The sequence below is a fragment of the Delphinus delphis genome, chromosome 20 (assembly GCF_949987515.2).
Source record: "Delphinus delphis chromosome 20, mDelDel1.2, whole genome shotgun sequence".
NCBI classification, from domain to species: Eukaryota; Metazoa; Chordata; class Mammalia; order Artiodactyla; family Delphinidae; genus Delphinus; species Delphinus delphis.
Genome location: NC_082702.1, coordinates 32,490,711 through 32,504,631, shown reverse-complemented (window position 1 = coordinate 32,504,631; position 13,921 = coordinate 32,490,711). Strand labels below are relative to the sequence as shown.

At 52.9% G+C, this 13,921-nt stretch overlaps 1 protein-coding gene across 1 annotated transcript; it reads right to left on the bottom strand.

Moving 5' to 3' along the window:
* Positions 1 to 6,647: 6,647 nt before the first annotated feature.
* Positions 6,648 to 13,174, bottom strand: SPMIP8 (sperm microtubule inner protein 8). Its single transcript, XM_059999251.1, is given in 8 exon segments — positions 6,648 to 6,821; positions 7,960 to 7,992; positions 8,346 to 8,436; positions 8,439 to 8,496; positions 8,623 to 8,684; positions 9,114 to 9,288; positions 9,514 to 9,575; positions 12,937 to 13,174. Coding segments are annotated over 8 exon segments (738 nt in total). The 5' UTR covers positions 13,160 to 13,174; the 3' UTR covers positions 6,648 to 6,787.
* Between the last annotated feature and the right edge of the window lie 747 nt (positions 13,175 to 13,921).

The following is a 13,921-nucleotide window of genomic DNA, read 5'->3' as shown; positions in this document are numbered from 1 at the left end:
CTCAGTTGCCTCATCTATAAAATGGGGAGGTTAACCCTTGCCTTGCTTGGTTCTTGTGAGAATTAAGTGGAATCGCATACGGCGGCCCTGGTGGGGAAGCTGTGACGATGCTGACGGTACCAACTGCACGACACTTGGGATCCTTGGGCTGTGACCTCTTGACATCCTTGGGGTTTAACTGCAGCCCCTGTAAAGGGAGCTGATCTGTGAGGGACCAGCAGCTCATGGATGGTCAGAAGCTGGGCACTGGGCCTGGTAAGCAGGAGAGCTTGCTTAGCCCCTGTGGAAAATCAGGGTCTGCCTGGAGCAGCCTACAGGCGCCGCCCCCGAGGATCACACGCTCTCACCCCACTCCTGCTCACCCTGTCGCACGGTGATCCATCTGCATGTCCAGCCCAGCCGCCTGCATCTCAGCCTTCCTGCACCCCTCTTCTGTCCCCTATCCTGTCCCGCAGTGGGCCAACTGCAACTCAGGCTCCTGTTTCTCAAAGGCAAGGTTGGAGGTGGGGAGAGGAAGGTAGAAGCAACTCCCCCCAGGTCTGAGAGCCAGTGGAGGGTGGTCAGGAGGGACCCCTGCCCTGAACGTAGGGGTGGAGGTAAGGGTAGAAAGAGGATAAGGAGCTACCCACACCGCAGAGAGCTCAAAACTGGCTGCAGAAGTCTTAGTGGAGAGGCCAGGGGGGACCCCGGATGTGATCAGGACCCCATGGTCCTCTTACTCCCTCCACGTGTGGCCACAGGAGGACTCTGCCCTTGAGAAGCCGTGTGCAAGCGTCTACCTCTCAGCGAGGACGCCAGGGCCCCTTGTCCCTGTGCCCGGCTTGAATCCTGGCTTCCTTTCTAGTTCAGTGACCTTAGGCAAAACCCACCCACCTCGCAGAGACTCCTGGAAAGCACTGGCACGTGTTGGGTGCTTTATAGCTTCAGGTTGCTCTTCCTGAACAGATGGTGTTTTGCGTGTGCCAGGGGCCACAGGAGCCCTGGATGGGCCCACATGGAGGGTGCAATGACTTTTTCTTCCTTTGTCCCCACCTTGCCTCCCCTCACAAAGCAGCGGGGCTCCCACCTGGGCCAAAACCAGGGCCATGAATGGAGCCCTGGCCTGGGGGCCTGCGTGTTCAGGCTCAGGTCTTAGACCTTTGATAACAAGTGATCACAGGCAGGCTCTGTTCCTCTTGGGGTCTTGATTCCATCTGAAGCAGAGGTCTTGACCTCTGATCTCTAAGGGTCCTTAGAGACCTGTCGCTCTGATTCTGGGAAGGTAACCGGATCAACCCGTGGCCCCTATTCCCCTTCCTGCCTCTCTCGGCCTCCAGTCTGCTCCCCACCTGTCTCATTCTGGTCTCTCTTGATTGTAAGTGACAGGAACAGCGCAAACTGGCTTAAGCAGCCACACACTGTACCTGGCCACACACACAGGTACCTCTCCCACCTACCTGCCCAGGAGCCCCACCGCTTCCTGTGTCCCATAGCTGATGTGAGGCCCCATCTCTTAGAGCATGGAATTTTCATGGGGGAACTTCAGGTGCTGTGGCTAGGGCTACAAACTAGCACTATCACCTTTAATCTCCGGGTAATCATTCCCTTTGCCCCAACCACTGACAGGATGGGAAGAACGTGGTACCTTGGGGTGAGGGGTGACATGTGGATGAGGGCCAGAGGAGCGAGAGTGAGAGGCTGACATAAATTCACACTCTGGAGTTAATAATTTCCCCTTCCTGGGGAAAGAGGCACTGCTGGGTGGGATGGGGGTCCCTTTTCCTGGGTCCTCGAAGTCATTGCCAGAGCAAGCTGGGCTACCAAAGACAGCTTCCCTAGGGAGCCCATCATTTGACGGCTCTGTCAGACTCCCACTGTGCGGCTGGCTCTGTGCTCGGCCTCCCAGGGGGGCAGTGGGAGAGGACCCTGCTCTCCAGGGGTGGAGCCTGTGCTCGTGAACCACTGTGGCAGCGCTGTGCTGTCGTAGTTAAGAGCACAACAGTCAGGCCTGGCTGGAGTCCCGCCTCTGCCACTCATCAGCACCAAAGCTTTGGGAAGGTTTTTGGACCTCTTTGGGCCTCATTTTCCTCATCTGTGAAATGGAGCCATTAATGCTCTCTTCTGGGCTTAGGGTGAGGGTCCCATGAAATGACCTGAGTGGAGTGTTTGCCACATAGTGGCCACTCAGGAAAGCAGAGGACTGGGAGGTCAGGGGCAGAAGGGAGCCAGCCTAGCTCTCCTACCTGAGCGTCAGGGCTCTCCCACACGCACCCTGCTACACAAGACCTTTCCCATCCACCAGCTGGTCTGAGCCTCATACCATCTCCATGAGATGGGCAGGGCAGAACTGAGGAAGTGTTTTGTGCTGATTCTTGAGAAGTCCAGGGGCTTCCCAAAGCCGTACGCTTAGTGATGAGAGAGGCCTGGCATTGTGGGGTCTGGCTAGGTGGGGGGATAGGCAGCGGGGTGGGACCGCCTGGGCTCTGAGCCCACAGACCTCCAGCTTCAGCCACTGAAGCCCGGGGCTCTGGCTCCAGCCCACTCTTTGCGGGCCAGGAAGCCGGGAACAATGGCCGGGACTGGTGCTGGCACCAGGGCTGGCCATGGAAGCAGGAAAGCTCTTCACCAGCAGGCAGAGGGGGCAGCCAGCCCTCGGGCCTGCTCTCAGCTCCTTGAGGGACTGCAGCCTCCGTTTTCTGTCCTGCCATCTGTGCAGAGGCAGCTCCATAGAGAGCCTCCCCCAGACCTCCCAGTCCCCAGCCTCATCCCTCCTCCAGAGCAGGCCCCAGACAGGACCATGGACTGCTCAGGCCTTGGAAACTTGCCCAAGGCCTCTGCGCCTGGGCCGGGCTGGCCTGTGATAAGCTCCGCATCCCATCCTCAAGACGGTGCTTTCTTTGTTCCTTGAAGGTCATGCCTCCAGGAAAAGCCTTGGCCCGCTATTGATTTTTGCAGATTCTGGCAGGAATGCCCAGTCCTCCTTCGGGGCCCTGAAAAGGAGGTCGAGGGGAGGGGCGGAGGTGGGCTGCGGCCCGTGGGGTCTCCCTCCACACTGTGCGTATGTGTCCATCCCCACTCTGGGTCTGCATTCCTGCCTTTGTTCATCCATAAGCATCACTGAGCACCTGCTGTTTGCCAGACACTGAGCTGGCGCGGCAGAGCATGAAGGTAGAACTTCAGATGAGAGAGTTTTGAGGTTTTCATGTATCAAAAGGTAGGGTCAGAAATGTCAAAGCTGCTGGTATTTAGTACAAAACATTACCTGTGAGAGTCCTCCCCGACCCTCACCCCGTTCTCCCTGAGCTAGGACCCTTACTCCACCTCTGATCCTCCCCATTGCCAGCCCCAGGGTGAGGGTATGTGTTTTGCGTGTTACTTTGTAATAAACACAACTATTACTTTGTAGTAGTTGTATCATTTAGTCCACGCCCGTGTGTTGGTTCTGGGAGGCCCCAGGCCCCATTCCTGAGTCCCAGATCCTGTTAGAGAGATAAGAGGGGCCGGCGAGTGCAGTATTTCCTAAGAGCCTACGGTGGGCCAGAGGCTATGAGTTAGTCCCCCTGAAACAGCTACGGTTCCTGTCCTCATAGTCTTGGGGAAGAATTGGGGAGAAGGGAGGATTTGAGAGAGGCCTGCCTGGAAGAAAGGGTGAGGTTTGGGTAGGAAGAGATGGGGAGAGCATTTCAGGTGGGAGGAAGGCGTTGACTAAAGGTTAGGAGGCAGACAGGAGCCTGGGTGTTTGAAACAGCAAGGAGACTGGTGATGCCGTTGTGGGTAGGGGTAGCGCATGGAGGCCCAGGGCCTGGGTACTGGATTGGGATCAGGCCAGGAAGTCCTGGAGGCTGGGCTGTCCCCAAGGCAATGGCCACAGGGAGGATTTCTACTGTGATCTCTCTATGAGGAGCAAAGAGCCCCCTGAGGCTGAGAGAACTTCCAGGCCGGGAGACAGTGGCCCAGGCTGGGTGGCTTCTCTCCATCTCTTGGGATTTTCAACCTGCAGATTCTGCCACTGCCAGTAACTCCAAGAGAACTTTCTGGTGGAACATCTTCTCCTCTCTCTAAGCTCAGGTCGAATGTCCCCACTGGTTTCCCCCCGACTCTTGGCGTGCATCTCTCTCATAGCAGGAAGGCAGTAGAGTATGGTGGCCACAGGCTCAGGGGGTCAGGCAGGCTGGCTTCAATTCCCAGCTCTGCCAATCACCAGCTGTGTGACCATGGGCCAGTCATTTAGCCTTTCTGAGTTCATTTCATCATCTGTAAAATGGGTCTAAAACTGCCCACCTCCTGGGTACTGCAAAGTGCTTAATATTGATACATCGCCTTTGCACGTAAAAAATAGCAAGTGCATGCTAAATCAGACTTGTTAATGCACGTCTGCTCTCTATTTCCTTTATTCTTGGGCACATATTTTTATATCTACGAAATTAGGATTCAGTGTACAACTGGTGAGGAAGGACCTAATCAAATTCCTAGGCTTGAGGAACATGATCTAGGTGTGCTCACATTCTCACCTTCTGCTTTCAGGTTTGAATCAGCTGGGTTTACCTCTCTCCTACTGGACTAGAAGTACCTCTAAGGCAGGCAAGCCTTCTGGTCTGTGTCCCAGCACCCAGCATGGGGTCTGGCGAGGCCTTGAATGTCTGCTGGGCCAAATTCCCAGAGGGACTTGTCCAGTTATTCAGTGTCAAGGAAGCAGGGCCACGAGAAGACACATGGGCGCTTGATTCCCTCTGGTATCTCAGCATGCTCTCTGGAGCTCCCTGACTGCCCCCAGTCTCACACAGGCCAGGACTCCAGCATCTCTGCTATGAGCCTCGGGCAAATCTATTTCTCTCTGAGCTGTCATGTTGGAGGGGACACTCAGGGCTGAAGAATGTGGCTCTCACACCTCAGGGGCCTTCGCCAATGGCTTCCCAAGGTTCAATCCAGGTGGACTGCCCCTGGGCTTGGAGGAAAGTGCTTCTTCCTGCATGAAATGGCAGGAAGCTGGATACCTCCTTGACAGGCCCCCAAGGAGGAAAGGGCTCTGATCTGCTTACCACTTCCCATCCCCTCCTCCCCACGCTCCTGTCTCCTGCCCTGTTGTCAGCAGAGCCCCATACTTCAGGACGGAGAGACAAACTCCTTCCCTCACCTCGGTATAAGGGTGATGATCTCCAACACCACCCCCAAAAGAAATTAAAATCAGCCTCGAATTTGTAAGGCAGGCTCTGTCTGCATATCAGACAACAAAACAACTCATTTCCTTGTTTATTACCCAAGGTTGAACAGAAGACCCCCATTCTGGGAAATAACTTATTCTACGAATATTGAGCACAAACTATATGTGAGTACTGTGGCAAGTGCTGGGACTGAATTTGAGTCCTGGGTTCTGGTTTTGGCTGGAGGCTTTCCCTGATCTGGGCCTCAGTTTTCCCATCTGTGAAGTAGAGTAGCTTTGGTTCTGCTCACTCTCCTGGGTGCTTATGGAGTATGAGGCCTGGAGGAGGTGATGTGTTCTAACCAGTATAACACAGGGTCCAGAGGTGAGGGGCTGGTATTATTGTTTTAAACTCCTTCCACCTGAGACCAGGCTTGCATCCACTAGGTGCTCAGTAAATATTAGTGGAAGGGGATGAGGAGGATGTAAGTCAGGGTTTCCTAACCTTTGTGGGCACTGACTCGCCTGAGAATCAGATGAAAACAAGGAGACTTTCCATGGAAAATGCACATGTGGGTGGACCCACGGTTTTGCACATGATTTCAGAGGGTTCGTGGATCCCTGAGGCCTCAGATCCTAGCACCAGAAGTCCTGTTCAAACAGTTCTTGAGCTTGGTGGCTATTTACCCTGATCTGGGTCTGTCCTTGCAGACTGGCCACAGGTGGGATGGTATTTGGAAGGTCCTGGAGCTAAATGCTGATGCTGGCGGCTCTAACACCCAGCCACGCCGAGACACTCTTCTTTAGCCCAAAACTTTGAGCAGGGTTATTCTGGACCTGGCGCAGGAGCCCCACGGCTGTCCCCAGCACATCAGGCCTCCTTTCTGTAGGTTGGTAGGCAGATGAGGGCTAGTCCTGAAGCTATGTGAATAGAGCAGATAACTTTTTGCTTACATGGTATGTTCATTGGCGGTGCCTTGGGGAGAGGAAACTTTCTTCTCTGAGTGGCCTTGGGCACCTCATCTTACTTCCACACTCAGTTGCTTCACAGGGAATAGAGACCATAGGCCAACCCTCCAGGGCCTGATTCCACTTCTTCAGGGGAACCCTGGGCCCAGGGAGGCCCCCAGCACACACTGGGATGGCAAGGGCTTCTGAGAGAGGTGTCTAAAATCCCTTTCGAGCCCCCTCTTTTCTCTTTAGGGCTCAAGTTCAGAGTCTGAGGTGGAAGGGGCTTTGTTGTAGGGTTATGAGCAGGGGAACGGGGTCACAAAGGAAAACTAATTCTCAGGCAGGCCTGCCTCTCTACCTCATCCCTGGCGGGGCCCTGGGGCCTAGACCCTAATTCTCTACCTGGGGTCACCAGACATCTTTCCCAACACCCCCCACCGCCACCAGTCCTCCAGGAGTTGGCAGGAGGCAGGTAAGGGCAAGACATCCTGAGGTCCTGAGGTCCTGACCCTCCCCCAGCCCCTGCACCACACACACACACACACACACACACACACACACACACGGGTGTGGTGCCTCCTTATGGAGCATAAGGTTTATTTCCAGTCAGGCTAAACTCTTAGGGAGATCGGTGCTGCCACCATACACCCTCTGTCCTGCTGGGGACCCTGAGGTGGCATGGTTCGGCAGCCTGGGGATCGGCCTCCTTTTCACAGATCAACGCCAGGGGGTCATCAGGTAGTTGACACGACTGTGGAAAGAAACAGGTGAGGTGGGGGCCTCTAGGATGTCCTGGGGAAAAATCAGGCTGTCCTTCTCTAGGCCTTCTCCACCAAACCCACCTTCCTGCCCTCGAGGCTCTGAAAACACAGCTTCTGTCCTGTCTCTCTATGGCTCAAGAGCCCTCAATGGCTCCCTATTACCTTTAATATATTTTTGGCTGGTCTGTTTGACTTTCGAGCCCCACTTCCAGTTTGCCTCATCTTTATCTCCCGTGAGCTTTACTCACTTTTCAATCATTTAGTGAGCCTACTCTGGCAGGCATTATATAGTAGTTAAAAAAAAAAAAAGCTTTCCCTTGTGTGTGCACAGGGTGGGTGAGAGAAGGCAAACTTTCATCAATAATTATAATGCAATAGCCTGTGTGCTCTAAGATGGAGAGGGATGCACATACGGAGACCAACTGGAGGGGGGTTGGAGCTGGAGGGGAAAGGCAGAAGGTCAGAGAAGACTTCAAGGACAATGGGACACCTGGGCTGGGCTTTAAAGTGTAAGGAGGAGTTTTCCAGGCAGAGGCAGAAAGATCACGTAGGTGCTGAAACAGCACAAGCAAAGATATGGAGTGTTTGGTTGCTTGGTTTGGGTTGCACGCAGGAGTCTGGTACTGCTGAAGTGTAGGGAATGGGGCTGGAGAGGTGGGAGATGGCCAAATTATGAAGGTGCTTGAATATCTTGCATTCTTCTCCTGGGAACACTTGTCCCAGCCCTTACCAATTCACCTGCTTCCTGGAAGGCAAATCCTTGGCTCCTTACATTATATTTCTTATATGTCTGTTTACTCTTCCAGTCCCTGCTCTTCTCCTAGGTAACCCCGCCCCCCCAATCCCCCTAACCCCCGTCTTTGCCTTTTGGCCTCCTCTGGGCCAAATCGGGAGGGAAAGGCACTCTACTCCCTCCATCTCCCAGTGGGCTGCACTTTTGCCTGGCGAAGATCTCTCCAGCGGAAGACCTTCGCGCCCCCCTGACATCATCCGGGAGGGTACCAATCCTCTGGCGCCTCCCTCACGAGGGCCCGCGCGCTGCCCGACTGGGGGGCGTGGCCAAATGTGGGGTGGGGTCGGGGTCATTTCCCACCCGCCCCGCCCCCCCCACTGCAGTTGGAGCCCTACCTGTAGATCGAGCCGAAGCGTCGGATAGCATTCCTGCAAAAGAGAGAGGAGGGTGAGGCCGAGGTGAGGAAGGGTGACCCTTTCTGGGAACAAACACATCGGCAGGCGCCATCCCACCAAGATTACACTGCACCTTCGCCCCACCTTAACTCCTCCACTCTGAAAGGTGGAGTTGCTAGGGACTGGATGACAGGATGTTCCGTTTGGTAGGAATTAAATATTTAGTCATTTTGAAATCGCAATTTTCTTGTGGTGTTTTGGAGCCAATCAATTCTTCCTAGGTCTCACATTTTCAAGGGCCACTAGGTATGCGGTGGTGAAAGCAGCCAAGACCCCATTCTCCTTCCGCCAGGTATGGGGCCCCCGGGGTCTGTGGGGTCACTTACAGGGAGTCGAAAGGCAGGGGCTTCTGTCCATAGCGATCCAGGCTGGGATTCTGGTTAAGACAGAACTGGGGCGGGCCAGAGGAATGCGGGGGGGTCCACTGAGTAGAGGGGACACGGACTCCCCCGCCGAGGCCCCGCACAGCACTCTCTGCTGGGGATCTTGGCCCTGGGCACTGGGAGACCTTACTCTCGGTCTCCTCTCCCCCTCCCCGACCCCGTGTTAGCCGCTTCTCTCCCACCCCTGCCCCGCCAGGGACGGAGCAGTGCGCCTACCTACCCGCCAGTTCTGGGTCACCTCCGGCTTCAAGTACCGCACCGCACTGCCGCTGAAACTCTCGACTGCGGAGAGAGCGCCCACATCTGGCACCCCGGCCAGCCCAGAGCAAGCCCCGCCCCTACTCTTACCTGAGCCCCGCCCCTAGATCAAGCCACGCCCACGCCTGCTCCTAGAACCAGTCCCCCCTCCGGACTAAGCTCCGTCAGTCCCAGAACCAACCCTGCCCTCCACCTCCACCACACTGGCTCCCACTGGCTCGGACCTGGCCCCGCCCCCTCCCCAGGACAAGCCCTGTCTCTATGAACCTCAATCTGTCTGGGTCCAGCCCGCTCTTGAGTGCCCCAGCTGCTCCTATCTCCTAGACCTGTCTTTGTCAGAGCCCACCCCCGAAGACTCCCGCCCGCGGTCAGCGCTCGGGGTCAGGGCTCTAGGGACCCAGCGGCCCAGCTGTCTCTCCCACACTAAGGCATCCTGCCCGCCGGTGGACTGACCCTTCTTGCTCGGGCAGGGCAGCTTGCATTCGCCGGCAGAGGACACGAAGCGGGACCAGTCCTCGATGGCGCGCGTGAAGGTGGGCCAGTCGACCCTGTTGATGCCCGGTGCGATGGGCGCCAGCTTTCCCTCGCGGCACCTATTTCGGAGCCTCTGGCTGGTCGCCGTGATGTCCTGCCAGGACGAAGGGAGTCAGGGCGCGGGGGGAGGCACTTGAACCATCTGACCCAGGGGGTTCCTGAAGCCCCTGAAGGAGATGCGAAGGGGGTAGGGTCCCAAGCTGGTAGCTGAGGAAGTGCGTGGGAGTAGAGCCCAGCATTCGAGGTGCTTGGGGCTGGGTGCACGCGGGACCTTCAGGTCCCCAGAGCAAACCCAGGGCCAGGGGCAAAGGACACTCACCAAGCACTGCAGGGATTTGTTGGGGACACTGAGGAGTGTGAAGTAGGCATTGTCAAAGTCATCTAAAGGAGAAAGAGAAAGGGAGGAGTCCACCAGTGGTCACAGGCCCACACAGGAGAGGTTTGGTCCACACTGCTTTAAAAGGTTTTTGAAATACTTGACAACTTAAAAAAAATCTAAGATCAAGTGGATTTTTACTTAACACACCCCATTCAACAAAACAAACTCCAAATAGATAAAAAATTTCAATGTAAAATAATGAAACCATAGACGTACTAGAAGAAAACATGGATAAATTTCTTTATAACCTTAGGGTGGGGGAGGCCTTACCAACTCTAATTCAAAATCAGGTAGCCTAAAGAAAATGTTGATAACTTGGACTACATAGAAATAAACTTCTGCATGGCAACATAAGGAAACATAAGGAAAGTCAAAAGACAAATGGGAAAAGAATATTTCCATTTATTTTGTAGATAAGGTGCAATTTCCCTAATATTGAAAGAATTCCTATAAATCAAGACAAAATAGAATAAAATAAAACAAAATAGAAGAAAAAGAGAAAAAAAGAAAAATAGGTAAACAGTCTGCACAGGTAGTTCACACACAAACACAAGAAATACAAATGGTCCCTAAACTATGAAAAGACACTCAGCTTCATTCATAATAAGATGCATGCATATTCAAACTACATTGATACCAATTTTTCATATCAGATTGGAAAGAATCCAAAAGTTAGTGCAGTTATCAGAAACAGGGCCATTGCCATATGTTGCCAGCGGGGGGGGGGGGGGGGCGGGTATAAATTGATTCGAGTCTACGGAAAGAAATTGGCATTATCTATTGGAATTATAAATACACATACCTTTTGACCCTATAGTCCCACTTCTGGGAATTTATCCTACTTCACAGTTGCACAACTGGGAAATGATGTGGGTAGAAAGTTTACCCATTTCAGCATAGTTTGCAATAGAAAATGATTGGAAATAACTCAAGAGTCTGTCATTAATGGACTGGTTAAATAAACTATGATACATCCTCACTATGCCTTGATTAAAAATCAGTAGAGGAAGTTCTTGATTCAAACCCTTCCAAGGTGCAGAAGAGTATATGCCTTTATATGGCTTTAAAGCCTAAAATTGAGACGATTGGAGGCAAAGAAGAATATAGATTCAGGTCACCACCTAACCAAGTCATCAAACGTAGCATCATGAATAGTGGGATAATGACATTATGTGCCTCCTTCTGAGCCATCATGGCAAATATGGCCTCCAACACCTGTGAAACCTTCTACAATCAAGCTTCTACATCTATCTTCTATTTCCCAGAAAATAGACTATCAAGGTAGACAACACCATAAAGAAACAGTCACTCAAATTCACAGTGTAGGACTCCTCTACAATAAAACTGTTTTGTACTCTTTAAAAAGTTAATATTATGAGGGAAAAAGGGAAAGTGGGTAGACTGTTTTAGACTAAGATCCAAGAGACATGACAACAAATTACAAGGTGCAATCCTAGATTGAATCCTGGTTCCAAAAGTTTTTTGACAGCTATAAAGGACATCTTGGGGAAAACTGGGGATGTTTTAATATGGACTGAATATTAGATATTAGGGAATTATTTTTAACTTTCCTAGATGTGATAATGGTATTGAGGTGTTTCTATCATTGGGAACTGCTTGCTAAAGTGTGTGTGTGTGTGTCTGTGTGTGTGTGTGTGTGTGTGTGTGTGTGTGTGAGAGAGAGAGAGAGAGAGAGAGAGAGAGAATGAAAACAAATGTGTCAAAACATTAATTGAAGCAGGTGGAAGGTAATGAATGTTCATAGTATTAGTCTTTCAACCTTCCTCTATGTTTGAATATGTTCCTAATAAAAAAAGTTGGGGAGGAAGAGAATAGGTTGTATTTACAGTAGTAAACAATGGAAGGATTCAGCAGGAGCTCAGAGTGGTTACCTGTAAGTGGGGATGGCGGGGGAGGAGTGAGAATTTTTAAAATGTACATTGTTACAGCATTTTGAATTTTGAAACTGTGACTCCATTGCTTTTATTAAAAACATACTTGCAATAATCAAGAGCTCTCCCTAAAAATCGAGACTCTTGGCCTCTCCTGGAAGCCAGGAAATTGGTAGAACTGTGCTGACCTTTCCCACACAGTATCAGCAGGACCCCATAGCTGCTCCCCTTTGGAGGGGGGTGTTGGGACTCCACCTCACCTTTCACCCCTTCCCCCCACTGCGTCCCCACCCACTTCCTGTATTTGTGTTTCCCATCCTGGCCCTGCAGGGGTCTCTGTGGGGCCTCTGGAGATCTCCCTATAGTCTCTGACACCCTCACTCCACCTGCCACCGGGGTCTGAACCTGGGTATCACCCTGGACTCCTCACTCTTGCCCCTCTACCCACACTGGTACAAATCGTGTTACTTTATCTCCTAAATACCTTCCAAATCCCTCCCCTGTGGCCAGACACTATCACTACTTCCTGAAGACTGTGGTCCCTCCCAGTGTCCTAATCACTCACCCTCCCCCCCATCATCCGCTTCTAGTCTCTCTGGGTCACCCACTCCCCACGGCCCCAATGCTCGGACCTCCTTCCTTCTTAAAGTCTTCAGAGGTTCTTATCTACCTCCCCAGGAAGCCCAGACCCCTGAGATTAGCCCTCCCTGAGCTGTGTCCTCCTCCTCAGCCACAGCTCCTGCTGCCCCCGCACTCCTTATCCTCCCACCTAAGCACGCCCCTCAAGTTCACCAACACCTCACGCAGCTTTTCCCCTCCAGGCCTCTGCAGGTGCCGTTCCCGCTAGCTGGAGCGCCTTTGTTCCAGGCACAGTGTCAGGCACAAAGCAAGCAATTAATAAATGTGCTGGAATGAGTGAGTGTGGGTGTCTGTGTGGCACCGCTATCTCCATCCCCAAGCTTCTCAATCGATGAAGGGTTCTTCCTTAGCCCCGTGTGGCCTTTTACCCCAAAGGCTCCCATGTCCACCCCTCTTTCATGACAGGTGTCTTTCTCTTCCTTTTTCAAAGGGAGAGATGATTGGGCAGAAGTTGTTATTATTGCTATTATTATTCCTCCTCCTCCTGCAACTGTTGGCCTCTGCACAGTTCCCTCTCCATTAATAATACTAACATTATTGTTGAGCACGTATTATATGCCAGGCACTACTCCAAGTGCTTTTCATGCCTTATCTCATTTTAATCTCAAAATAGCCCTGACAGGCCGGCACTGTCAGCATCCCCATTTTACTGATAAGGAAACAGAGGCTCAGACCTGGAGGATACCCAGACAGGGAGGAGCAGAGCTGGGGCGACTCCCTGTACCCCTTTCACCTGCCACTCATGGTTTCTCCCTCCGAGATCTCTCTCCTCCAAACCACCCACGCCATCCCCGAAGGCCCAAAGGGGCTGGTGGTGGCCAGGTGGCCTGACCTTTGCTGCAGTAGGTGGTGGACTGGCAGTGCTCGTCGGAAAGGCAGGCCCTGACGGAGTCCATGTCCATGCGGCGCAGGCTGGGCAGGGCTGGGTGGTAGAGCTGCTGCTTCACGCCGGCCAGCTTGTTGGGCCGCCGTGCCACGGGCAGCAGGGTGGCCGGGGATGCGTACACATGGGTGGAACCGTCCTCCCAGGGCACCAGGTTGATGATGCAGGCCATGGCTGGGGGGGCAGAGACACCCCAACCAGACACCCTTCTGTGTGGGAACACAACCTTGGCCAGTGCCAATTTGTCTACTCGTCCAACAGGTACTGACCACCTACTGTGTGCCAGGAGCTATGGTGGGTTCAGGGCCGCTCAAATACACACACACGGGATGTGCTGAGGACCTCGGCAGAGGTCAGTACAGGGGATGTGTGTCTGAGGAGGCTGGAGGATTCAGCGAATGGTCTAAAAAGAGATGCCATTTGTGTCTGTTCTTCAATAATGAGCAGGAAGCGGCAGCAGCAGCAAGTGGATTCACAGTTGAGCTCAGTCTGCCTCTGGGTAATTAATTATGGGCTTCTGGCCTTAGCTAAGGTATCTGGCATTTACTCAACATTCTACAGGGAGACATAGAAAGGTTTTAAATAAGGGGAGAGACCTGATAGACAGGAACTAGAAAAAATATGGCTGGTTCCCCAGTGCTTCGTTTTAAAAAGTGGATATTCCCAGAGCCTTTGAGTCATTTAAACTTTAGTGAGAACTTGTTGAGTCCCGTTGCTTTCTTCCTGACCCCAGTTGGAGGTGAGAGATGGAGGTGGTAGGGAGGTGGGCAGGTGGAGAGAGGACCTTGGGCCATGGAGGAGCACAGAGAGGGCATGGCGACCAGATGGGGAAGCCGGCTCGAAGGCTGGGCCTTCGTGGGGAAGGGACAGGGAAGTGGGAAGTGGGGGGTAGAGGGGAGGGAGGGCTCCCTGCTCCTGGTCCGCCACAGTGGTA